General features: G+C 39.2%; 1 protein-coding gene across 1 annotated transcript in view; it reads left to right on the plus strand.

Annotated features, from left to right (window-relative positions):
* Window positions 1-26,773, plus strand: part of eys (eyes shut homolog) — a 1,854,977-nt gene that overhangs the window by 1,051,441 nt on the left and 776,763 nt on the right. Inside the window, exon 24 of the mRNA XM_073056513.1 lies at window positions 8,656-8,801. Within this exon, the coding sequence (XP_072912614.1) occupies window positions 8,656-8,801 (146 nt within the window). The remainder of the gene's footprint in view (window positions 1-8,655; window positions 8,802-26,773) is intronic.

The following is a 26,773-nucleotide window of genomic DNA, read 5'->3' on the forward strand; positions in this document are numbered from 1 at the left end:
TGGGAGAATCTAAGACCAGAGGACACAGCCTCAGAATAGACGGGCATCGTCTTAGAAGGGAGATGAAGAGGAATTTCTTTAGCCAGGTGGTGACGTCTGTAGAATTCATTGCCACGGGCAGCTGTGGAGGCCAAGTGTTTATGATACTTAAGGCAAAGGTTGATAGTTTCTTGACTGGTCCGGGCATGAATGGATACGGGGAGAAAGCAGGAAACTCAGGCTTAGAGGGAAATTGGATCAACCGTGATTAAATTGTGGAGTAGACTTGATGGGCCAGATGGTCCAATTCTGATCCTATATCTTATGGTCTTAACAGTGGGAGAGCTGCCAGAAGAAAATCTCTCCCAACTTTGATTCCATTAACTGCTGTGGAGAAAGAAGTCAGGAACTGCCACTTGAAAGTTATTTTTGTAAAATATTGAAATGAAACCATCGTAAGAACCACAAACCTACTGCTTGATGTTGTACTGAGGATGCCATCCACTATATGAGATGCATGGAGCAGGTTATCTGGCCATGTACCTCTTCTGCTGGTTCTGGGATCATCCTCTTCAATAACTTGATACAAAGGAAGGACTACTCTTGGAAATTGGCCACTAATTAAAGCTGACCTTCTTTCATTTCCCCATCTTATCTTTGTGAAAATGGAAAATAGTAGCAACGGAGACTGCTCTCAATGACTTGGGTAGTGGACCTTTCTTGTGTGGATTGAGAGAACTAAATTGGCAGAGCAAGCTCACCAGACAGGATAATGACACAATAGACTGTAGAAGAGGATGCGCAGAGTCTAGACAAAGGGTTTCAACCCAAAATGTCCATTACTATTTCCCTCCATAGATGCTGCCTGATCTGCTGAGCTCCTCTGGCATCTCATAAATACAAGTGATAGAGCAACACACACAAATGGTGATGATGGGTCTTGGCCCAAAATGCTGACCATTTATTCTCCTTCACAGCTGCTGCCTGGCCTCCTGAGTTCCTCAAAAATATTTTCTGCATTCCTCTTGTATCTTATGTGATTCACCCAGCAGAATATCCTGTACAAATTTAATTCTGTCCATCTTTGACCTCCAAATGTTTTGTTCAGTAGAAATTCAAAAGTGGGCATAGTGACTTCATGACCTCCATATGTCCCAAAGCGCTTAACGGTCCATTACAGATATTGTATCGGTGTGTCTGTATAGGAGGGTCATTGGTATATCCTTTTCTCAAATCAGCTTGGACCTCCTTAATATTGACCATAACTTTGCTCAGTCCAGCCCACATGATAGGTGGTGGCCATCTAAAAGAATTAATGCACCAGAATTCTCCATGCCTAAAATTGGAATGAGAACAAGTCATCTTCAATTGATGGGAGATGGACACGGAGGAAAAGACACCATTGTAATTCCAGAGATATAACAATCAATTTATACTCAGCATAATCCCAAACAGCAATTCTATAATGACAAGACTATCTGCATTTTGGTATTAGTTAGGAAATAAATTTAGGCCTGGTCAACAAAGGAACTCTCTTGCTCTTACATCTCCTGACATTACATCTTTAAGTTTATCAAAGCAGGCAGATCTTTAACGTTTCAAACACCTTATAATGTTCGGGGGTCCAACAAACTTTGCTTATCTTCTAATTCCCCCTTTTAGTCTGACTAAGGATCTATAATTCCATTGCCAGCTAAATTCCTGTTGATCAGTTAATTCATCACAGCCTAGGAATCAAAGCTGAATACTTTTGGCTCCATGTCTCTCTGGGCAATGCCTGTACCAACAGTATCAATATCCTACCTTAATGGATAGGTTAATCGGTGGAACTATGGTGACCTTGACTTCAACATCAACAAGATATCTTTCATGAAAAGAATGAGTAACTGCCGACTGTCAGTTTCTGCATGCAGATTATGGGGTCAGTCAGGATTAGCCTGTGAGAAAATTGGAATTACTGACTAGTTCAATTCATCACATTCATTTACCAGCTGAAAATGTGTCAATCAAACTATCCAGTCCCCTGATGTATTTCAAAACTTTCCATAAAGAGTTGAAACTCAATAGCTGTTGTGATGAGCCTTGTAATTACATCAGCTGATTCGATCAGATACATTTACTTTTATATTTTGTAAATTCATCATTTCATGCTTGCTGGGCGTATCATCAGGTTGACAATGCTACAAGATTTTCCTGAAATCCCCAGGAATTAATAATTAAACTATAGGATAATTCTGCAAACAATTCAAGAAATACCTCATTATAGAATTAAAACATGTTTTCCATGTTCTTGAATATTGGTAACAGCAGTATTGGAAGTTGGACAATAGACAGCTTGATCAATATCCAGTTAAGTAGTGAAGAGCCTGCTCACTTATAAATGGACAAAAAGAGCCAAAGGCCATCTTCCATGCTTTAGGTTCCTGACAGTTCTTTCTTCAATTGGCAAGTGAAGGCAAAGTGTTGTAATATTGGACATGTCATGTCACCAAAGGCAGGACTGTGGGGTGATGTAGGAATGGATGGTCCTTCTGGAATGTTTGAGATGGGTGTCTCATCTTCCAGAAATATACCAAACTAGATTTGGTATGTGATTGGGTTTTGAGAAACCTTCCACTACAAGCCACTTTCACCAGGTCTTTAGCGCATCCACTAACAATTACATATTTAGAGTTATTATACTCCACTTTCAGGTAACCTGCTCTCCCTCTTGTTTCTTCATCTCTCTTTCTGATCCATCCAGTTCTTCTCACACACACCCATCTTTCCAAAACCACCCTCAGCCTCTTATCACCACGTCTCTTTACCCTCCCACATTGAATCCATCTGTCCATCTCCCACAAACTCATCCCACTAGGTCACTCACCCCAATGTCCTCCATCTCTCCCTTACTTGGTTCACTTTCCTTTTTTATTAGATTCCATGATCTGAAGCCCTTTGTTGCCTCCACCTATCACTTCCCAATTTCTGTCACTATTTCTACACTCCCCCCTCCACATGACTCTATCTGCCTATCAACTCACCTTCCTCACCGGAATTCAGCTGAAGCCTCACCCTTCCCATTCACTTCTTTAAATTGACCATCTCCCCTCAGTTCTAATGATGCAGATGAAGTGTCCTGTCCTGAACATTAACTGTCCATTTCCTTCCATAGATGATGCCAGACCTACTGAGTTCCTCCAGAAACTCCTTTCTTGGCTCTAGGTTCCAGCATTTTCAGCCTCTTGTGTCTCCAAGGATTATTATTTAATCAGTATTTGATTAGTATATAACCTTTTCATTTGTCAGGGCTGGTAAACGCTGAAGTTATACCTTTGCTTTGGCTACAAACATGTCACCACTTGTACCAATTAAATATCTCTTTAGCTGTTTTAAAAGGTGTTAAAGCCTTATTATCACAGGAACACCAAGGCTGGCTGTGATTTGCTAAAGTCTAACAACATGTTGTCTGCAGGACTCACAAATTAAAAATGTGGGAATGCATAAAATTATCCCCACAGCTCAGGAGCGCTGAAAACTCCTGTATGTTTGAGAAAAAGAAAAAAATGTTAACTTGTATAGTTCAGCTTTTTAATTATAATAAAATAGTAAGTCCTTGGAACTCAACATCCGGGCTGCAGCTGTGGAGTGAAGTGAATGTGACTTTCCACAAGATTAGAAAATTGCTTGAGGATGGACAGTTTTGAAGGAATTAGTGGAGATGGATGAGGGAAAGAATGAAAGGGCAAAATTGTTAGCTGATGTATATTTTGAGGCAAGATTAATAATCATCACCAAACCGACAGTATCAGATATTGTAGGAAGAATTCCAACCATAAGGTAGGTTATTTTAAAAGGGCAATTTCAAAAAATCAAAGGTATAAAAGTTCATTTTATTGTTGTAATATGAATATATAATATAACTCTGATATTCTTCTATCAATTGAGATTTCAAAATTCAGAGTCACTCACCTCTTGAAATTTTCAATCATTAAAGGTCATTTTAACCGGCTTTTTTCTGTACTGTGATCTTGGATTATTTAATTCTGTTGTGCGTACCACTCTTTGGAAAGGAAATCCTGGCCATGGAGGAGATCCAACTAAGGTTTGTCAGAATGAAGACAGGGCTATAAGGTCAGACTGCATTGATTCCAGATAGTACAGCTCCAGTGACCTAGTTTGGATGGTGACCATGGGCGTCCTCTGTGTGGGATTTGCATACTTTTCACATGACCTTGCAGATTTTCCCTCAGGTGCTGTCATTTCCTTCCATATCCCAAAGATATGGTAGGAAGATATGTGCCCATTATGAATTGCCCCTAGTTTTGGTGGTCAGAGGATATGTGCCTATTATGAATTGCCCCCAGTTTCAGAGAACGGTGAATAATCAGGTGGTATTATCTGGTGTGTGCTTGAGAACAGATTGCTTTGAAAACTAACATGGAATTGATAGGCCAAATGACCTTTTTCCACGTTGTGAGAAAATATGAAAAATATATCTATTTAGGGTGTTGAAGGTGAATTAGTTATGTTAGAGGGAGAGAAAGTATGTTTTGTCCTTCCTGGCCAGAGGACAAAGTTTAAAATTAGAACAAGGTTACTCAGGGATATGCACATCACATAAAAAATAGTTGGCATCTGGAACTCTTCTTCCTCCCCACCCTGAAGCAAAACCTGTTAAAATTTTTAAGAATCAGACTTGATGGAATTTTATTGTTTGATGGTATTGAAGGTTAAGGTACCAATACACAGAGAAGGACTGAATGTATAGTCATGTTCTAATTGAATTAACTGGGCAGGATTGGTGGGCTCACTGTCCATCTCCTCGTCCAATATTTACACATTCAAAAAGTGAGGTTTCAACTTGAAATAGAATTGCCACTAAATCTGCTCAACTCTGTAAATCAGTGGGAATATCCAAGCCAGACACATTAATCTGTTTCACAGCAGCAAACCTGAAGGGAATAGTCCTGTGCCCTTTACGTTCCCAGGAGGGAGAGTTGTGTTGTAGTGGAGTGCTGTTCAGAGACTTAACCTCACATCGTAGCCTTGACTTTAATCCACACTTCCCCCAGGTGTTACTTCCCCTTTGACAGTGAGGAATAAGCAAAATCACACCTGCATAACCAGGTGTTGACATAGCTACACTATTAAGCTCAAGAGCACCTCCTGCTGGAAATCATCAGAACTCGCAATTCAGACAGAAATAGCCAGAAAGGAGAAAACTAAGCAATTAAAATGTTCTGGAAGTTTTAGCTTTAATTCTTATTACAAGGGGAAATTTACAAGGATCCTATTTTTAATCCTAGCATGTAACAGTGATCCCAAAATACAAATTTACAATAAAATCTGTGAATATTCCCAGCATTCATTGTCAGCGATTACAATCACTTTCAATAAAGTTATACTATGCACCTGTCCTCACGTGCAGTGTCTTTCCTAATGTAACCTGAAAATAGAAAGTTAATATATTGCAGATAAAGGACAATATTCTCATTTATATTGTGACTTTAATAACTTGTGAATATCCCACAGGTATTCACACCTCTTTTTTTGTTTGGAAGCGTAGTTACTGCTGCAATATTAGGTACACAGAAGTCGATGTGTACACAGCAAGCTTCTGAAAATGGAATTATGATAATAATTAGAAAATCTTTTAAGGGGTAAAGATTGGCTAATGCTTGGAGTATAATTTGATTTAGTGTCTTCAAAAAACAGCACTTTTAATAGGGCTCTGCAATTCAAAGGGGTGAAAGTAAGTTAATTATCTTGCCAGTGTGTTTGAATCACTAGTATTGTTGAAATTGTACTGTCATCCACTTTCTTCCCAATATGTCCCTGAGCTCACTGTCACCTCCAACTCGTCTGTACTGTCTTGGAGTGTTTGGGGTTGCTTACCTCTGAACTGAGATTTGAATCTGCCTCAGAAGCAGATGCGCAATCTATTGAACCATGACTGATGTTTGCACTTAATGTCCAACTCAACTCTTTCATTTTGAATGTTCACAAGTTGCCCTTCCCACCAAAGTTCTTCTTGTGGGTGAGATCATGAAATGTTGGCTGATCTTCACTTTACCCTGTCTTCAATTAGAAAGAGGTACTCTGAGTGACAGCCATAATTCAACTGCCTGAGGACTATAATCATGAGAAGTCACAATTTTATTTTAGGGGAACCTGAGGGGGAAACTTCGCTCACAGTATGTTGTGGGTGTGTAATGAACTGCCTGTGGAAGTGGTGGATGCGGGTTCAATTGCAACACTCAAACGGAGTTTGGGTTGGTACGTGGATGACAGAGGTATGGAGGGCTGTGGGCCAGCTGCAGGTTGATGGGACTAGGCAATAAGACAGGTTGGCATGGACTATATGGGCCAAAAGGCCTGCTTCTGTACTGCAACACTTTGTGACTATGATTTAGATATGAAAGTGCTATCAATAAGCTCAGGAATCACCAGCATTTTGCCTTGATCCCAAATGTCCCACAGCAATGCCTTTCATACAGTTTACCATCAATAATGTTAGGATCTAAAAACATACAGTCCACTAAATCTCAATTTTCTCCCTACTGTCATCAAACTCTGAATCCCTCTATCCCAACCCATAAACCCACCTTAAATCTGGAGAAACATAGCAAGCCAGACAGCATCTATGGAAAAGAGTACAGTCAATGCCTTGGCCTGAAACATTGACAATACTCTCTTCCACAGATGCTGCAAGGCCTGCTGAGTCCTTGCAACATTTTGTGTGTGTTGCTTGGATTTCCAGTATCTGAAGATTTTCTCTTGTTCGTGATTGGACACCCACCTTAAATGTTACTCTTCCTTTCAGGTTCAAGTTCAGTTTATTGTGATTCAACTGTATACTTGTACAACTACCAAACAAAACAATGTTCCTCCTGATCAGGGATACAACACAGTACATATAACTTACACACAACACATAAAGTAATATTACCACAAATAAAGTAACAAATTACAAAATATATTCCAGAAGATTAACAATTTAGCATAAAGTGCAAATATGACACAATTTTAAATGTAAATGGTATAAAGCTACTGGTGCTTCATAGGTAATGAGATGTGGATGGTGGCCAGGAGTTCAGTAGTCTCGAAGGCTGGGGGAAGAAGCTGTTTTCCATCCTACCTTCTCATGTCCTAACGCTATAGTACCTCCTGCCTGATTGCAGGAGTTCAAAGATCGTGGGAGGGATGGGAGGGATCCTTGACATTACTAAAGACCCTGCATATGCAAAGCTCCTGAGAAATATCTTGGATGGAGTTATCACCAGTGATCCTCTCAGCAGTCTTCACAATCCTTTGTAGGGACTTGTGGTCAGATGCTTTGCAATTCCCATTCCATATGGTGATGCAGCTGATCAGGAAACTCCCAGTGGTGCTTTTGTAAAAACTAGTCTCACTCACCTCAATTTCTTCAGGAAGTGGAGACAAAGCTGTGCTTTCTTGACTAAAGAGGCAGTACCCAGGGACCAGGTGAGATTGCCCATTATGAGTACTCTCAGAAACTTGGTATTCCTAACTCTTTCCACGGATGACATTTGAAATATATATACAGTATATGGGAAAATGCATAATTTCTTTAAGGGGTGTGTCTGTGAGTCAGATAAACATAACATAAACTTGCAGTCTACCAATGGAATCAGAGATTAGCACTAAATAATTAATCTGACCTTGGAGCCAGTTTATTAACATAAAACTATTAAGACTTATGCAGGCATTCCATCCAATATCTGTCTGTATCAGAATCAGGTTTCTTATCACGGGCTTGTATGATGTGAAATTTACTGTTTTGCAGCAGCAGTACAGTGCAAGATCATAAAAATTAATATAATTACAAAATAAATATAATCCAAAAAAGAGGAATAGCAAGGTAGTGTTCATGGATTCACAGACTGTTCAGAAATCTGATGGCAGAGGGAAAGAACTGTTCTTAAATCATTAAGTGTGGGTCTTCAGGTTCCTGTAGTACCTCCTGCCAGACAGTAGTATTGGGAAGGTGGCATGCACTTGATCGTGAGCATCAAAGGTTACAGAGAGAAGGCAGGAGAATGGGGTTGAAAGGGATAATAAATCAGCCATGATAGAAAGGTGGAGTAGACTTGATGGGCCTGAATAGCCTATTTTGGCCCCTATGTCACACTATCTTGTGGATACTGCCTTCTTGATGCAGCTCAGTGGCCTGGAGCGTTGTGCCCATGATGAAGCTGGCTTCATCTGTAACCTTCTGCACTCTTTTGTGATCATGTTCACTGGAGCGTCCTATTGATGTGAAAAGGTAGAATGCTCTCCACCATACATTTATTGAAATTCACAAAAGTCTCTGGTCACATACCAAATCTGCTCTAATTCCTAGTGAAGTTGAACAGCTGGTGTGCTTTCTTCATGGCTGCATCAATGTGTAGTTCTCTTCAAACTTCACTCTTTGTGCATAAGTAATTAGTTTTAACTCCAATATAACCTCTGATGAAAGGCAAAGAATGTCTGAAACAAATTAACTTTGCTCTGGTAGCAGTACAAATAAAAATTAACAATGTCAACCAATTATACCACCTCTGTATCTGAATAGACCCAAGACCAAAATCAATAGCCAGATGGATAACACACAAGGTGTTTTTATCACTCACACTTGGTTGATTGATATTATTGATTTAATTTGTGTTTGTGTATACATTTCCCCCTCAGGTTCCAATGCAATTGTACGACGGGTTACTACGGGATATTATGTGAACTGGATGTGAACGAGTGTGTGCTTCTACCTTGTCTGAACAATGGCAGCTGTTATAATATGCCTGGAGGCTTCCAGTGTCTCTGTTCCCATGGATTTACAGGTACACAAATGCTATGTGAATGCTAATGCAGCAAGTGTATTTCCGTCTCTCTTCTGTCACAGGGAGATGCAACTGAAACACCGTGCTTAGCGATACAAAGGTGCACAATGTATGCCAGCCAAGCCCATCTGGTTTTGTGATTTAAGGTCCCTCTGCAGTCGCAACATCTCTTATCTCTGTAACTTATAAATATCCGTGATCTCTGCCTCTCCTGTCTTTTGCATTCTGGATTTCCATCTCTCCATCATCACTGGAGAGACTCTGTATCACAAGACTCTAACCTCCACAACTCCCCTCCCAGTCCTTTCCATCCCTTTCCATTTAAGTCCCTTGAAATTTAACACTTCTTATTTCAGAAGTATGGTTTAACATAATTTTTCTTTTGCAACTGTTCCTGGAAGACACTTAAGGATATCTCACTATGTAAGATAAACTCCAAAAAACAATTGTTGATGAAAATATTTTTAAATGTGTTTAAGGATTGTAATTAATCTTATTATTAATTATTCATCTAAACTTATAGGAATGTTTTTCCTTCCTCTTAATTCTGCACTACAAATTCAGCCTTAATAAAGTTGAAAGAGAACACGGCTCTGAAGAGCACACTCCTTTGGAGATTAAAGTCTGACACGGACATCTTAATTCCCAAAACAGCAAATTTCATTTTAGGTACTTGCTCAGTACATTGCAAATTATTACTTTCATTCCCCCAAGCTCTGCTGAGAATAGTAACATCTCCATAGAGTACTTACCTTGGGAACATACAGATATAATGCTCTTTCAACAGCTTTCTGAAATATTAGACAAAATCCTACCGGGAATAATCAATTCAGGACCAAAATCTTGGACTTTGTCTTTTTCTTGTTTAAGTCTAAAGGCAAGTATGTATATCAGTATTTTAATTTGCTTTTAATGTGTTTGATTTTACACGAACTTAGGAAGTATTTGAATTATTTCTAGATATAATGACACTGCCAGATTTGTGAGGGGCAATGTAATACCCAAATTTGTGACTTTCCCTGAGAGGCCCTCATTATTGGATAGCCACTGTTCTGTACTAAAAGACTGTATAACTTTGGAATCTGATTTTGTAAAGTAAAACTAGCCTTGGGTATTATAATTTGGTGAAATTGTTTTAAACAGGTGATCATAATCATATTACCAGAATCAGAGTCAGGTTTATTGTCACAGACATATGTGGTAAAATTTGTTTATTGCAGCAGCAGTTCGGTACATCTCTGATCAATAAACTGCTATCTGATGTGGTATTGCTGCTGGTTAGGTGATCCCAAGTCCAGTGCAGCACAATTGAGATTGTGTCCACTGTAGACCTGTTGTACTGGTAGGCAAGTTGCAATGGGTCTAGGTCCTTGCTCAGGCAGGAGTTAATTCTTGCTATAACCATCCTTTCAAAGCACTTCATCATAGTAGCTGGGAGTAGCTACCGGGCAATAGTCGCTAAGGCAGCTCATCCTGGACACCGGTATGATTGATCTGTGTTATTTGGTGGTGTTCCTTTGCTCTTTCCTTTGCAGCAGGAGTGTCGAAGCAACTGGATATAGAATGTTCTTGTTTATACACCAGTGGAGAGGTCGATGATATCGAAACCGTCCATTTTCGAATTGCTGAAATATGGCAATGTTACCATGATAATAGTTCTTCCTTTTAGAAGCAATTCATTGGCAAGGCATCTCGAGAAGTCGTTTTATGGAAATGTCTTGAAGAGACAATTAAAAGGTGCATGAAGTGATTTATGCCCTGTGCAGACATTTATATTAGGTTTGTGTCAGTGTTTTATAGGAATGAAAAAATGCACTCATTCACTGTGAATTTAGCAATCACACGTTTGAATAATGAAGAGAAGACATTCAAATCAATATGTCAGTTATTACTGTTTGTTGTAAAATATGCAGCAGTTAATAAGAGCTGTGTTGTTTATTATTGTTGTTGCTGCTTGCAGTTTACCCTGAGGGAGCACTTTAAATCAAAAACAGGTGCATAAATATACATTTTAATCAAAACATATTTTTCAGTTTTTCAGTCCTCTGTTTTTGTCCTCTTTCTATTATTGACATCGAAACCTCACAGAATAGCTTGAATCTTCCTCACTACCGTGTCCAGAAGCTGTCGGGTTTAGTTTGATAGCATTGGTTTCTCAGGTGTGGTGATATCAAACTGAAACCGATAAAATGGAACAAAAGCATTCATTTTGACATCATCACATTGGTGAGCTCTCACCCACCAGATATTTGTAGAGTAGGGAGAAAGTGAAATCAGGGAGTACAAGCAAAAATTATGTTTTGGAAATGCTGCACTCTCTCAACTTCACACAATTCACCCATTGACACTTTCTTTCTCTGCAGATAAAATCATAGAGTGATGTAGCATTTAAAAAGGCCATCCACCCAACTCATCCATGCTGACCAAGATGCCCACCTAAAATAGTCACATTTTCATGGATTTGGCCTCTGTCATTGGCAATGGTTGGAATTATTGCACACTCTTAATGGAAACATTGACATTTCTTTCTTCGCTACAGATAGAGCCAAGTAGCACAGACACAATTAGACAGATTGGAAGACAAAAGGGATACTTTACTCTTAACCAAGTTATGCATCCTGCTCTGGTTACAGGGGAATAGGGTTTTGAGGGGTACAGATAGGGTTTTTCCCAGAAGCTTTTTCTGCTGAGGTTGGGTGGAACTACAACCAGAGATCATGGTTTAAGGTTGGAAGGTGAGAAGTTTAAGGGGAAAATTAGGGAAAACTTTCTCATTCAGAGGGTGAGAGTATGGAATGAGCTGTCAGCACAAGTGGTGCATGGGAGCTCGAATTCAATGTTTAAGAGAAGTTTGGATATGGAAGGTTATGGTCCCGATGTAAGTTGTTGAAAGTAAGCAGTTTAGATGGTTTTGGCATGGACTAGATGGGCCAACGGGCCTGTTTCTGTGCTGTACTTCTCTATGACTCTATGATACAGGGAAGATGTGATTGCACTGGGGAAGGTGCAGAGGATACTAAATAAAATATTGCATAGACTGAAAAATAATAGCCATGTGGAAAGAGCGGATAAGCCAGGGTTGTTTTTCTTTTACATAGAATGTCGGACAGGAGCAAGCCACTGAGTCACAATGGCATATCAAGCAAATTCTCATCTGCTTGTGCCTGCTCCATATCCCACCATTCTCTGCTGGTTCAGTTGTCCATCTAACAGCCTCTTAAATGCCCCTATCATATCTGTTTCCATGACAGCAGCCCACTCCAGACACCTACCTCTCTCTGTGAAAATAAACTTGCCCCACACATCCTTTCAAACTTCCCCCACTCACGTCCTTGACATTTCAACCATGGAACATAGATTTTGATGGTTTACCTATGACTCTTGTAATCTTACAAACTTCTACCAGATCTCCACTCAGCCTACAGCACACCAGAGAGAACGACCCAAAGTTGTTCACACTCACCATACAGTTTATACCCTCTAAATGGTAAATCCTGGTAAATTTCATCTGCAGCCTTTCCAAAGTCACCACATCGTTCCATAATGGGGTGACCAGATTTTCAAGCAATACACCCAGCCAAGCTTTTATACCTGCAGCAACAACCCCACTGGTCACAGTCCTTCACCTTCACCATTCCACCGCTACTCCGTCTTCTATGAGCAAGCCAATTCTGAATCGAAACTGCCAAGTGGCCATGGATGCCTTGCCTTCCAACCTTCAGCATCAGCCTACTGTGTGGGATTTTGTCAAAGACCTTACTAAAGTCCATCTAGTTAACAATTCACAGATCTATATTCATTAATCACATCTGTCATCTCCCCAGAAAACTCAACCAGTTTTGTAAGACATGATCTGCCCTGCACAGATCTATGCTGACTGGCTCTGTTCAGGCAACCTCATGCGCATAAATCTTATCGCTAAATTCCTCTCCAGGAAATTCACTTGCATTGATGTGAAGTTCACCAGCTGTAAATTTCATGGATTATTTCCATTTCTCCCCTTGAACAAAGGAACAACACTGGCTACCGTTCAGTCCTCCAAGACCTTATCTTTACTAGTGATGATACAAGAATCTTTGTCAGTGACCAGATTAGAAGGTCAGTTTATCATCTCGGGTATTTCAGACCAAAGGATGTATCTGCTATGGCTTAATCTGTAGAATGAAAGTGTGAATGTGTTAGCTTCATGAAGTTTCAACATGTCCATGCTTTGACATTCAGAGATACTGCCTGATTTGGTGAGCCCTTCCAGCATTCTCCGCTTTCATTTTAGATTTTCTGCATCTGTTATACTTTTTATAAGTATCTGTTATAAGTTTTGCTTTTGTATAGAAAGAACATGCTTACCAAGCCATTCTTTCACACTGTTGGAAATAAAGATATATGAAGCATGTGTTTAGCAAGGATTTTGCAAATGAAAACAATAACCAATCAGAAGAGAAAAAAATAAAAGACTTTCTTGGGCAAACAAAATCCTGCTGATCTCACCACAAAACCTTTTCAACACCCTTAAGGCCATAAGGACATTTAGAAATAGGAAAGTACAATTGACTAAAGTATTACATTTGTACAAGCTTCCAGTTACAGTATAATATCATAAGACATTTCTCAAGAGCATGAAAAATTGTATAAAAAGTTACAGGTAAAAATTTGATCAAAAGGGTAAATTTTAAGGAGATTTTAAAGGACAAACTGGATAAGGAGAAGCAGAGAGCTTTAGGGAAGGAATGCAGACCTTCAGATTTGGGCAACTGATGGGATGAGGGCTCATGGTTTTGATCTTTAAAAATGAGATACTGCCAGCCAGAATTGTGTAAAAGTTATGATATGAGTAGTAGACCTGTCTTGTCATAATATTCTCCATTGTGTCTCTCTAAATACACATCACATATTCTATTCTCATTCTATGTTACAGTACAGTTTTATGGGTTATGTTTAGCATTATTTGCGAAAACCAGAGCCAGAAATCAGAGAAACAGTCTTAAATAGGCAAGTTTCAAGATATTTCGCAAACACGAGGATATCTGCAGATGCTGGGAATTCAAGCAACACACACAAAATGCTGGTGGAACGCAACAGGCCAGGCAACTTCTATAGGAAGAAGTACAGTCGATGTTTCGGGCCAGGACCCTTCATCAGGACGAAGGGTCTCGGCCCGAAACGTTGAATGTACCTCTTCCTATAGATGCTGCCTGGCCTGCTGTGTTCCACCAGCATTTTATGCATGTTGCTTCAAAATATTTCTTTCTTTAAAGGATGACATTTGTTTACAACTGCCAGGCTTATACTTAATCATCCATGACACTGAAGGTGAATCTTCTGTCAAAGAATAGTTGGTCATAGCAGAAAAGATATTCCTAAATCCAGAATATAACTTATTTGGAAGGTATGAAGAGGAAGAATGATTCATAGTTCTAGTTCTATGTTAGACATTGCCCAATTAATCAAAAGACTGGTTCAGATAAAGTTGGCTAAAATGCATACTGGCTCATCATTGAGCCAGGCTGCTCTTATACAAGCAGCCATCTGTAAAGAATATTTGAACATTATAGCCTAGTATGGGTTCTTCAGCCCTTAATGTTTGAGAAATCAATTCCTCCTATATAGACCTCCACTTTTCTATCAGCCATGAGCCTATCTAAGAGTTTCTTAAATGCCCCTAATGTATCTGTCTCTACCACCACCCCTGCAGGGTGTTCCATGCACTCACCAGACATTAAGTCATGGAAGGATTGTCTATTGAGTTTCTGTGGGTGGAAGTTAGAAACAGGAAGGGGTCAATAACTCCACTGGGTGTTTTTATAGACCTCCCAATAGTAACAGGGCCATTGAGGAGCAGATAGGGAGACAAATTCTGGAAAGGTGTAATAACAGGGTTGGCATGGTGGGAGATTTTAATTTCCCAAATATTGACTGACATCTCCATCGAGCAAGGGGTTTAGATGGGGTGGAGTTTGTTAGGTATGTTCAGGAAGGTTTCCTGACATAATATGAAGATAACCCTACAGAAGGAGAGACTGTACTTAATCTGGTATTGGGAAATTAACCTGGTCAAGTGTCAGGTCTCTCAGTGGGAGAGCATTTTGGAGATAGCGATCACAATTCTATCTCCTTTACCATAACATTGGAGAGGGATAGGAACAGATAAGTTAGGAAAGCATTTAATTGGAGTAAGAGGAATTATGAAGCTATCAGGCAGGAACTTGGAAGTATAAATTGGGAACAGATGTTCTCAGGGAAATGTATGGAAGAAATGTGGCAAATGTTCAGGGGATATTTGCATGATGTTCTGCATAGATATGTTCCAATGAGACAGGGAAAGGATCTTAGTGTACAGGAAGTGTGGTGTACAGAGACTGTTGAAAATCTAGTCAGGAAGAAAAGCTTATAGAAGGTTCAAAGAACTAGGTAATGATAGAAATCCAGAAGATTATTAGGCTATCAGGAAGAAGATTAAGAATGAAATTAGGAGAGCCAGAAGATGCCATGAGAAGGCCTTGTTGAGCAGGATTATGGAAAACCCCATGGCGTTCTACAAGTATATCAAGACAAGAGGATAAGGTGCGAGATAATAGGACCAATCAAGTGTGACAGTGGAACAGTGTGTAAGGGACCAGAGGAAATAGCAGAGGTACTTAATGAATATTTAACTTCAGTATTCACTACGGAAAAGGATCTTGGTGATTGTAGGGATGACTTGCAGCGGATTGAAAACCTTGAGTATATAGATATTGAGAAAGAGGATGAGCTGGAGCTTTTGGGAAGCATCAAGTTGGATGCGTCTCTGGGACCAGATGAGGTGTACCCCAGGTTGCTGTGGGAGGCAAGGGAGGAGATTACTAAGCCTCTGATGTTGATGTTGGCATCATCAATGGGGATGGGAAAGGTTCCTGAGGGTTGGAGAGTTGCAGATGTTGTTCCCTTATTCAAGGAAGGGAGTAGAGATAGCCCAGGAAGTTATAGATCAGTGAATCTTACTTCAGTGGTTGATAAGTGGATGGAAAAGATCCTGAGAGGCAGGATTTATGAACATTTGGAGAGCATAATATGATTAGGAATAGTCAGTATGGCTTCGTAAAAGGTAGGTTGTGCCTTTCAAGCCTGATTGAATTTTTTGAGGATGTGACTAAACACGTTAATGAAGGTAGAGCAGTAGATGTACTGTATAAAGTACTCCATGCAAGGCTTGTTGAGAAAGGGGTCATGGGATCCAAGGGGACCTTGCTTTGTGGATCCAGAATTGGCCTGCTCACAGAACGCAAAGAGTGTTTGTAGACGGGTCATATACTGCATGGAGGTCGGTCACCAGTAGTGTTCCTTGGGAATTTGTTCTGGGATCCCTTTTCTTCGTGATTTTTATAAATGACCTGGATGAGGAAGTGGAGGGATAGGTTAGAAAATGTGCTGATGACACAAAGGTTGGGGTGTTGTGGATAGTGCGGAGGGCTGTCAGAGGTTACAGTGTGACGTTGATAGGATGCAAAACTGGACTGAGAAGTGGCAGATGGAGTTCAACCCAGATAAGTGTGAAGTGGTTCATTTTGGTAGGTCAAATATGATGGCAGAATATAGCATTAATGGTAAGACTCTTGGCAGTGTGGAGGATCAGAGGGATTTTGGTGTCCGAGTCCATAGGACACTCAAAGCTGCTGTGCATGTTGACTCTGTGATTAAGAAGGCCTTCATCCACCATGGGATTGAGTTTAAGAGCTGAGAGGTAATGTTACAGCTATATAGGACCCTGGTCAGACCCCTCTTGGAGTACTGTGCTTAGTTCTGGTCACCTCACTACAGGAAGCATGTGGAAACCATAGAAACGGTGCAGAGAGCTCACCTTCAGAAACCGAAAAGGGTAGGTGGTATGGCCTTGCCCAATTTTCAGTTATATCACTGGGCAGCCAAAATACATTGTCTTATCTTTTGGTCTTACTTTTATAGTCAGTCTGGCTGCCCAATATGGGTGCAATGGAGTTGAACTCTAATAAAAACATCTCCACACTTCTCGGATCCGCACTTCCTTGCCATTTGCCTAAATCAATTGTTAATCAGACACACTCTGAGAATATGTGCTCAGAAAATATAATGGAGTTCACTGTTTTTCTCTCTCTAGTCCTATTCTACATAATCATCTTTTTCAGTCTTCTATGAACACTTCTAGACTGGCACAGACAGGGCATTTGGTACTTTGAAGATCTTTTCATAGACAAGTGCTTTGCAACTTTTGAACAACTGTCTGTAAAGTTTGGCCAACCTAACAACACTCATTTCTTTAGATATCTCCAAATTAGACATTTTATCAACCCCTTAATATCAAACTTCCCTGAGGTACCTGATAAAAATGTTGTGGATTTGTTTCTTCATATGAACCCATTGGGTAAAGGTTTAATTTCTACTATTTCAGATATGTTAGCGATGTTGAGGCGAGCCCCCTTTGACAAAATTGAAACTGCCTGGGAGCATGATTTAAATTTTCTTCTATCCGACAAGGTTTGGGATTCAATTCTCAAGTCAGTTAATTCAACTTCTCTATGTGCTCGCCCCTGCCGTTTACAGTTCAAGGTTGTACACAGGGCTCATATGTCTAAAACTAAATTGTCGCGATTCTATCCAGATATTAGTCCCTGTTGCGATAAGTGAAAAGGGGGAGAGGCTTCCCTTATTCATATGTATTGAGCTTGTCCTAGATTGGAGAAATTCTGGAAAGATTTTTTAAAAACTTTATCTCATATACGTAATTGCTACTCGGAACCTAACCCTCTGATTGTTCTTCTCAGCACTTCGGGAGAAGTTGACATGCATCTGACTCTGACTAAGTGTTGTATATTGTCTTTCACCTCTCTTTCGGCCAGACGTGTGGTTCTTATTAGGTGGAGAGACGCTGCCCCACCCACTCATGCTCAATGGCTTAAAGACATTATGTCCTGCTTAGACCTTGAAAAGATTCATTATTCACTTCTTAATTCGGACGTGAAGTTCCAAAAGGTGTAGGGACCTTGAATATTTTCATAATTCCCTTTTAGATTAAGGGTGCATCCCTCCCTTTTTTCTTTTGCATTTAAATCCCGTACTTCCAGCTTCTTTCGGTTAAGATTTACCTTTTCTTTTGATGTGTAGACATATTATAGTTCAGGTAGGAGACAATATAACTTCTTTTTATAAATACAGCTCTGTGGTGATAGAAGTTCTGATTAACTTTTTTTATATATCGTAAAGTTAGCTTGGAATTGGGTAATGGGAGGGTGGGGTGGTGACTAATTTTATATAATTCTACTATGGGTGCTTTTTCTTAATTGTTATGAACTGTACATTTGATACGTTTGTTTTGCATTGTATAAACCTTTCTTTACTTTTTTTTGTTTTTCGCATTGTAGAAACTCATTAAAAAATTTATTAGATAAAAAGAAATGGTGCAGAGGAGATTTGCAAGGATGTTGCCTGGATTATGGAGCATGCCTTATGAGAATAGGTTGAGTGAACTCGTCCTTTTCCCTTTCAAGTGGCGGAGGATGAGAGGGGACCTGATAGAGGTGTATAAGATGATGAGAGGCATTCATCGTGTGGATAGTCAGAGGCTTTTTCCCAGGACTGAAATGGCTAGCACAAGAGGGCACAGTTTTAAGGTGCTTGGAAGTTTGTACAGAGGAGATGACAGGGGTAAATTTTTTACACAGAGAGTGGTGAGTGCATGGAATGGGCTGCTGGCAACATTGGTGGAGGCGGATACGATAGGGTTTTTTAAGAGGCACCTAGATAGGTACACGGATCTTGGAAAAATATGGGTAACCCTAGGCAATTTTTTAGGTAAGGTAAGGACATGTTCGGCAGAGCATTATGGGCCGACGGGCCTGTGTTGTGCTGTAGGTTTTCTATATTTCTATGTTTTTATAACATTTTGTCTGGTAACCTCCTCATTCAATACCTGAAAGACTGGATAATATCTCGCCATTCCAATTATCTCAAACATTTTATGACCTTGAAGTAGGCTTGATTTAACGTGTTGGCTACATAATGTCTTTTCTCAGATGTTGCTAAATCTTTGTATTGTATGCCTGCAAGCTCACGTGCTTTCTCTGCAGCCTCTTTGGTACTGTGTGGAAAGGTTTAACAGCAGAGATCTCAAGTTACTTCTAGTGTTGAAATTGCAGGGGCCCTGGCAGATATATTTAAAATGTCTGTATCCACGGGTGAGGTGCCGGAGGATTGGAGGATACCTCATGTTGTTCCATTGTTTAAAAAAGGCTTTAAAAGTAATCTGGGAAATTATAGGCTGGTAAGTTTGATGTCGGTAGTAGGTAAATTATTGGAAGGAGTACTAAGTACTAAGTATTTAGATAGACAGGGACTTATTAGGGAGAGTCAACACAGCTTTGTGCATGATAGGTCATGTTTAACAAATCTTTTTCGAGGAGAGTTTTTCGAGGAGATTACAAGGAAAGTGGATGAAGGGAAGGCAGTGGATGTTGTCTACATGGACTTCAGTAAGGCCTTTGACAATGTTCCACATGGGAGGTTAGTTGGGAAGAATCAGTCGCTAGGTATACATGGTGAGGTAGTAAATTGGATTAGACATTGGCTCAATGGGAGAAGTCAGAGAGTGGTAGTGAATGATTGTTTCTCTGAGTGGAGGCCTGTGACTAGTGGTGTGCCACAGGGATCAGTGCTGGGTCCATTGTTATTTGTCATCTATATAAATGATCTGGATGATGATTTGGTAAATTGGATCAGCAAATTTGCTGATGATACAAAGATTGGAGGTGTAGTGGACAGTGAGAAAGGTTTTCAAAGCTTGCAGAGGGATTTGGACCAACTGGAAAAATGGGCTGAAAAATGGCAGGTGGAGTTTAATACAGACAAGTGTGAGGTATTGCACTTTGGAAGGAAAAATCAAGGTAGAACATACAAGGTAAATGGTAGGGCACTGAGGAGTGCAGTAGAACAGAGGGATCTGGGAATACAGATACAAAATTCCCTAAAAGTGGTGTCACGGGTAGATAGGGTAGTAAAGAGAACTTTTGGTACATTAGCCTTTATAAATCAAAGTATTGAGTATAAGAGTTGGAATGTTATGGTGAGGTTGTATAAGACATTGGTGAGACCAAATTTGGAGTATTGTGTGCAGTTTTGGTCACTGAATTACATGAAGGATATTAATAAGGTTGAATGAGTGCAGAAAAGGTTTACAAGAATGTTGTTGGGACTTGAGAAACTGAGTTACAGAGAAAGGTTGAATAAGTTAGGACTTTATTCCCTGGAGCATAGAAGAATGAGGGGAGATTTGATAGAAGTATATTAAATTATGATGGGTATAGATAGACTGAATGCAAGCAGGCTTTTTCCACTGAGGCTAGGGGAGAAAAAAAAACAGAGGACATGGGTTATGGGTGAAAGGGGAAAAGTTTAAGGGGAACATTGGGGGAGGGACTTCTTCACATAGAGTGTGGTGGGAGTGTGGAATGAGCTGCCAGATGAAGTCGTAAATGTCGGCTTACTTTTAACATTTAAGAAAAACTTGGACAGGTACATGGATGAGAGGTGTATGGAAGGATATGGTCCTGGTGCAGGTCAGTGGGACTAAGCAGAAAAATTGTTTGCGGTCTCCTTTTTTTCAGCTATCACAGGGGACAAGACAAGGTTGTCCATTAAGTCCTTTGTTATTTAACTTAATATTAGAACCCCTTGCTATTGCTCTTCGTGAAGCCAAAAATATTCATGGGATTTTTGTGAATGAGACCATGCACAAGATCTCTCATTACGCTGATGATTTATTGGTATATATTTCTAAGCCTGAAGAATCTGTTCCTGCTCTGCTAAAATTATTTGACAAATTTGTAGACTTTTCAGGATATAAAATAAATTTTAGTCAAAGTGAATTACTTCCTTTAAGTGAATCTGTCTCTATATATGATAATATTCCTTTTAAAATTATGGATTCTTTTAGATATTTAGATGTTATAATTACTAAAAAATATAAGGATCTTTATAAGGCCAATTTTCCTGATTTAGTGGACTCTATGAAGTATTCATTTCGTAGATGGAGCCCACTTACATTTTCACTTGTTGGTTGTATTCATGTAGTTAAAATGATGATTTTACCAAAATTTTTATATTTATTTCAGAATATTCCTTTTTTTTGACTAAGAAGTTTTTTGATCAGATTGATTCTATTATTCTATCTTTTACTTGTGATAATAAAAGACCAAGAATTGGTAAATGTCATTTGCAAAAGTTGAAAAAGGATGGAGGTCTTGCTTTGCCTAATCTGAGAATGTATTATTGGGCTGTTAATTTGTGGTATACGTCCTTTTGGTTATATTGGGGTGATAGGAATGATCGGCCAATTTGGGTAGACCTGGAACTGAGAGCTGTGAAACAGTTTTATTTAACTTTGTTATTCAGAGTTGCTCTACCTATATAATTAGCTAAAGTTGCTAATTTAAACCTATATCCTGTGGTTAAGCATTCTTTACAAATTTGACTCCAGTTCCGCAATTTTTTTAATCTTAAAAAATTTAAACTTTGTAATATAATTTATCGTAATTACCTTTTTAAACCTTCTTGGAGTGATCCAATTCTTTTACTTTGGAAAAATAAAGGTATTAATTCTTTTTTGGATTTACTTAAAGAAGGCAGATTGATGTCTTTTAAACAATTAGCCGATAAGTATTCTCTCTCATACTCACATTTTTTACAATATCTTCAAGTTAGACATTTTTTACAAAAATATTTAAGTAATTTTCCTTACACATTGGAGGCTGACTTGTGAGATACTATTATGAATATGAACCCCTCGTTGAAAGGTTCTATTGGAAGAATTTATAATTTATTATTACAATGGGATAAACGTCCTTTACTTAAGATTAAATAGGATTGGGAGAAAGAACTCAATTTGACTTTTATATGGGAGGATTGGATCTAAGGGTCCGAGTCGATAGGACACTCAAAGCTGCTGCACACATTGTCTCTGCGATTAAGAAGGCATATGGTGCATTGGCCTTCATCAACCGTGGGATTGAGTTCAAGAGCCGAGAGGTAATATTACAACTACATGGAACCCTGGTCAGACCCCAGTTGGAGTACTGTGCTCATTTCTGGTCACCTCACTACAGAAAGGATGTGGAAACTATAGAAAGGATACAGAGGAGATTTACAAGGATATTGTCTGAATTGGGGAGCATGCCTTACGAGAATATTGTGCTATAGGTTTTCTTTGCTTCTATGTTCTATCTAACCTCAGTTTAAGTGCTCTTTAAATATAAAAAAAATTGGCACCAAAATATGGCAGTCAGTTAGCAGGGCGGTGCTGAGTCTTCAAAGGGACCATACCAGCTATCCACATTCCAGAGAGCTGGAGCATCTAGACCCTGAAAGCTGGTGCAATCATGTGCGTACCATAACACATGAGATATTTGAGTGTATGTGTCTGTGTGGCCAGCATCTGCACTTAGAGGCAACTTCATTTGGTATATCCTGTGGTTATTTCAGTTGCTGTCACCTTCCTGTCAGTTTGGTTCAATCTAGCCATTATCTTCTGACCTCTCTCATTAACACTGTGATTTTGCCCACAGAACTGCTCTTCACTGGTTTTCTTTTTTTTGTTTTCTCACACCATTCTCTGTAAACTCTTGAGACTGTTGCGTGTTAAGATTCCAGGAGATCAGCAGGTTCTGAGGTACTCAAACCATCCCATCTGGCACCAACAATCATTCCATGGTCAAAGTCACTTGGATCACATTTCTTCCCCATCTGATATTTGATCTGAACAACAGCTGAACCTCCTAACCATGCCTGCATGCATTTACGCATTGAGTTGCTGTCACATAACTGGCTGATTATATATTTACATTAATGAGCAGATGTACAGGTGGACGCAATAAAGTAGCCACTCAGTGTGTGTGTGTGGGTGTGTGTTTCTCTGTGTAGTGATTGTGTGTTGTGTGTGTTACATTTTTGTAAGAGATTTTAGGTACAATTCTGAGTCTATCTATAGGGGAGCACATGCATTGGCATAGGCTCCCAAATACATGCCTCTGTCATCTCTTGTGCTTAGCTCTGTCACTTTGTGCATCTGTGTTCATGTATATGTTATACATTTGGTGGCAGTCTGCGAGACCATCTTATGTGCTGTTTGCTGTAAACTCTCAGAGCTCTGGAACAAACATGTTGATTTTGTCGCACAGTAACAACTGGGACATGCTACAATGCTTCTATAGTGACATCATTACATTACATGCATACCCAAATCAAAATAATATTTACATACTAATGTATATACTTTGAAAGAGTGCTTCACAGATATATGACAATCACAGATCCAGTCTGTTTACTGATTTCCTTGGACCTCTCTACAGCTATTAGCATCTCTTGCATCTTATTACTTCTTGATGTGATAAATGTGTTACGTCTTGACTCAACACAGTGATGATCTGTGTCCTCTCTCTCTCTCTCTCTCTCGGCTCCATATTAATTCATCATCACATATTTCTTCAATATGTTCTAGTAAAGCCTCTTGCATTTTCTTAACTGTACACCCTGCTGCTGTGCCCAATTCAGATCCACTTATAATGACACTCAGTACCTCTATTATTGTCTTTCAACATGGCCTGTCTGGAATGGGTTCTGTTCTATACTTCAATGTTGATACCAAGTCGTCTAAATCTCTGTGAATAGCTGTTGTTTTTTCTGCAGTGGCGGAGGCTGAAGGGGTATCTGATTGATAGAGGTTTATAAGATTCTGAAAAGCATAGATAGTATCTTTTTCATAGTGATGAACTGTCTAATACCAGAGGATGTGTGTTTAAGGTGAGGGGGGTAAGTTCACAGGAAATGTGAGGGGCAAATTATTAATTCAGAGACTGATGGGTGTCTGAAATACGTTGCCAGGAGTGGTGGTAGAGACAGAGACTTTAGAGATTCTAAGAGGGGTTTTACTGCGCATGTAAATATGAGGGAACTGAAAGGATACGGACATTGTGTAGACAGAAGCGATAAGTTTGTCGGCCATTTGGTTATTAATTTAATTGGTCTGGTATGACATTGTGACTGAAAGGCTTGTTGCTATGCTGTAGCATTCTATGTTGTTGAGAAAGACAAGCCTATTCGAGTATCCTTGATCTGTGGACATTTCAGGATTTCCATTGCTAGATGGTTGTGTGTCCAGATTTGAAGTGGTCCAACCTGTGCAAGGTGCTCATGGGCTGGTTGTAGAAGTGTGCCTTTCTGCATGGTGAGTAGCTGCTGTTGCCTCCACAGCAATGATATGTGCCATTTGCCCTTACAGGGAACTATCCTTGTTTTGGAAATTGAGTTTTTGCTGCACCTTCTGACTCGAAGTCAGCATCATGCTGTTATCTGGTGATGGATGAAGCTCCTTGGTTTTTTTCCGCTGCACTTCTGTCAATTTTTAAAGTTTAAAGTAAATTTATTATTAAATTATGTATCTGTCACCATATATTACACTGAGATTAATTTTCTTGCAGACATTCACAGTAGAATAAAGAAATATAATGAAATCAATGGAAAACCATAGAAAAACAAAAATTCACAGGCAACTAATATACAGAAAAATCACACGGAGCAAATACAAGAAATAAATAAACAAACAAGCAAATAATACCTAGAACCTGGATTGTAGAGTACTTGAAAGTGAGTTCATAGGTCGTGTTCAGTGACCAGTTCAGAGTTGAGGTGAGTGAAGTTATCCACTCTTGGTTCAGGAGCCTGATGATTAAAGGGTAATAACTGTTCCTAAACCTGGTGGTGTGGGACCAAGGACTTTTGTATCTCCTTCCTGATGGCAGTAGCAAGAAGAGAGTAAGGTTACAATACTGCAAGTCAGATGAAATGTACCGCACAGTATGAACTGAATAAGTTTGTCACATTAACCAGGCATGAATCTATTCCACAGAGGTTTACAATATAAAACTTGCAATATGAGGATAAATCCTTTTAATGCAACAATATAATTGTTGGCCATTTCTCCTGCTCTTTGATTCCCCATGCTGAGCTTTGAATTCTCTGCAATTTCAAATGGAATAATTGAAATAATCCCCCAATCTCTGTATATCTCTGGGTCACCTGCAATAGGTCTCAGAATGCAGAACAGCGTTACTACCTTCTCACAGCAGCATGGTTTCAATGTGATCTCTCTGGAGATTATTAACGTTGAAAGTAAGTTCAAATTTCAAAGTAAATTTTATTATCAAAGTACATACTGTATATGTCACAATATACAACCCTGAGATCCATTGTCCTATGGGCATACTCAACAAACCTATAGAATAGTAACTATAACAGGCTCAACAAACAATCAACCAGAGTGCAGAAGACAACAAACTGCAAAAGCAAATATAAATAAATAACAATAAATACTGAGAATGTGAGATAATGTGATAAAAAGTCCTTGAAATTGACACTCTCATAGCAGCATGGTTCCAACATGATCTCTTTGCTTGGAGATTATTATTGGTAATAAAGAACATTTCAATAGTTTTCATGTAGCCTGTCTACAAAACATAACTGCCCTTGAGCTGTCATTTCGTTCACTTGTGTTGCTCCACTCAATATTTCCTTTTGCCCACAGACACACTTCAACACCAAGCTGGGTTCAAACCCTGTCCGCAGAATTTCAAAGTCCTATGATCAGTATCATTTGTCAGCCATGCTTAGTCAAGGCATCAAGGAGATCTTTCAAACTACCTTTGTTATTCCTCTAGTTGTTTTCACTGTCTACATCATAAACTGTATATTTGTAACCGGTCTATAAAGATAAGCTCAGCTTTATATGTCACATATACATTGAAAGATCAAAACATATAGTGAAATGTGTCATTTCCATCGTGCATTGCGGCCATCCCACAAGTGTTGCCACACTTCTGGCACTAATCGAGTATGCCCATGATTTACTAATCCTAACCCAGATGTCTTTTTAAGAATATGGGAGGAAAGCAGAACTCCTGGAGGAAACCCACACACTCACAGGGAGGACATTCAAACTCCTTTCAGCCATCAGTGAGGAATGAGCCCCAATCTTCTGATCACTGGCAGTGTGCACCTTGATACTTAGCGCTCTGCTGCCATGCCACACTGTGTCTATTAAAAAAACATGGGAGCAGGAGTAATTCATTTATCCCTGGGCACCTGCTCTGCAATTTAATTATGTCATGACTAATTTTCTGCAAGTGACATTTCCCATAAACCTTGATTCGCTCAAATTCCAGAAATCTACTGACCTTTATTTTGAATGAACTGACAGATTGACCTTCCATAGCTGTCCAGGGGAGATGATACTAAATATTTGCCACCTATTACATGAATAACTGTTTTTTTCTCATCTCGATCCAAGACAGCCTACTCCTGAACCTGAAAACGGACCCATTAATTTACACTGATCATCCGGGGAAATACTTTCCTTTCATACAACCCACTGAAGCAGTTATGTTTTGTAACACCAGAAACTAATTGAAAGAAAAACACTGGGGTCAGGATATTAATTTTGGTTGATACCTAATTTTTGTTTCCTTTATTTTAGTGAGGCGCTCACATGTAATGTGGTGGTGTAATGACATAGGTCATCCATGCACTTCCATATAACTCATAATGAATTATGTGAACAAATGAAGAAAGCTTAATTGAACAATATCAGAATCAGATTTACTATCAGTGGCACGTGTTGTGAAATTTGTTAACTTTATGGCAGTAGTACAAAGAAATACATGATAAATAAATATAGAGAAAAAATGACTTACATTAAGAGTGTGTGTGTGTATGTATATATATACACACACATATGTATTAAATAGTTATGTTAAAATAAGTAGTGCAAAGTAACAGAAATAAAAAAGTTGTGCAGTAGTATTCATGGGAACACTATATTTACAATATTACTGAAATATTAAATGCACTACACTCCTCCGCACTTAGCTATAAACCAACAATATAGAATGCATGTAAACTCAAATATGTAACTTATTGCT

The sequence above is a fragment of the Hemitrygon akajei genome, chromosome 9 (genome assembly GCF_048418815.1).
Source record: "Hemitrygon akajei chromosome 9, sHemAka1.3, whole genome shotgun sequence".
Lineage (NCBI taxonomy): Eukaryota > Metazoa > Chordata > Chondrichthyes > Myliobatiformes > Dasyatidae > Hemitrygon > Hemitrygon akajei.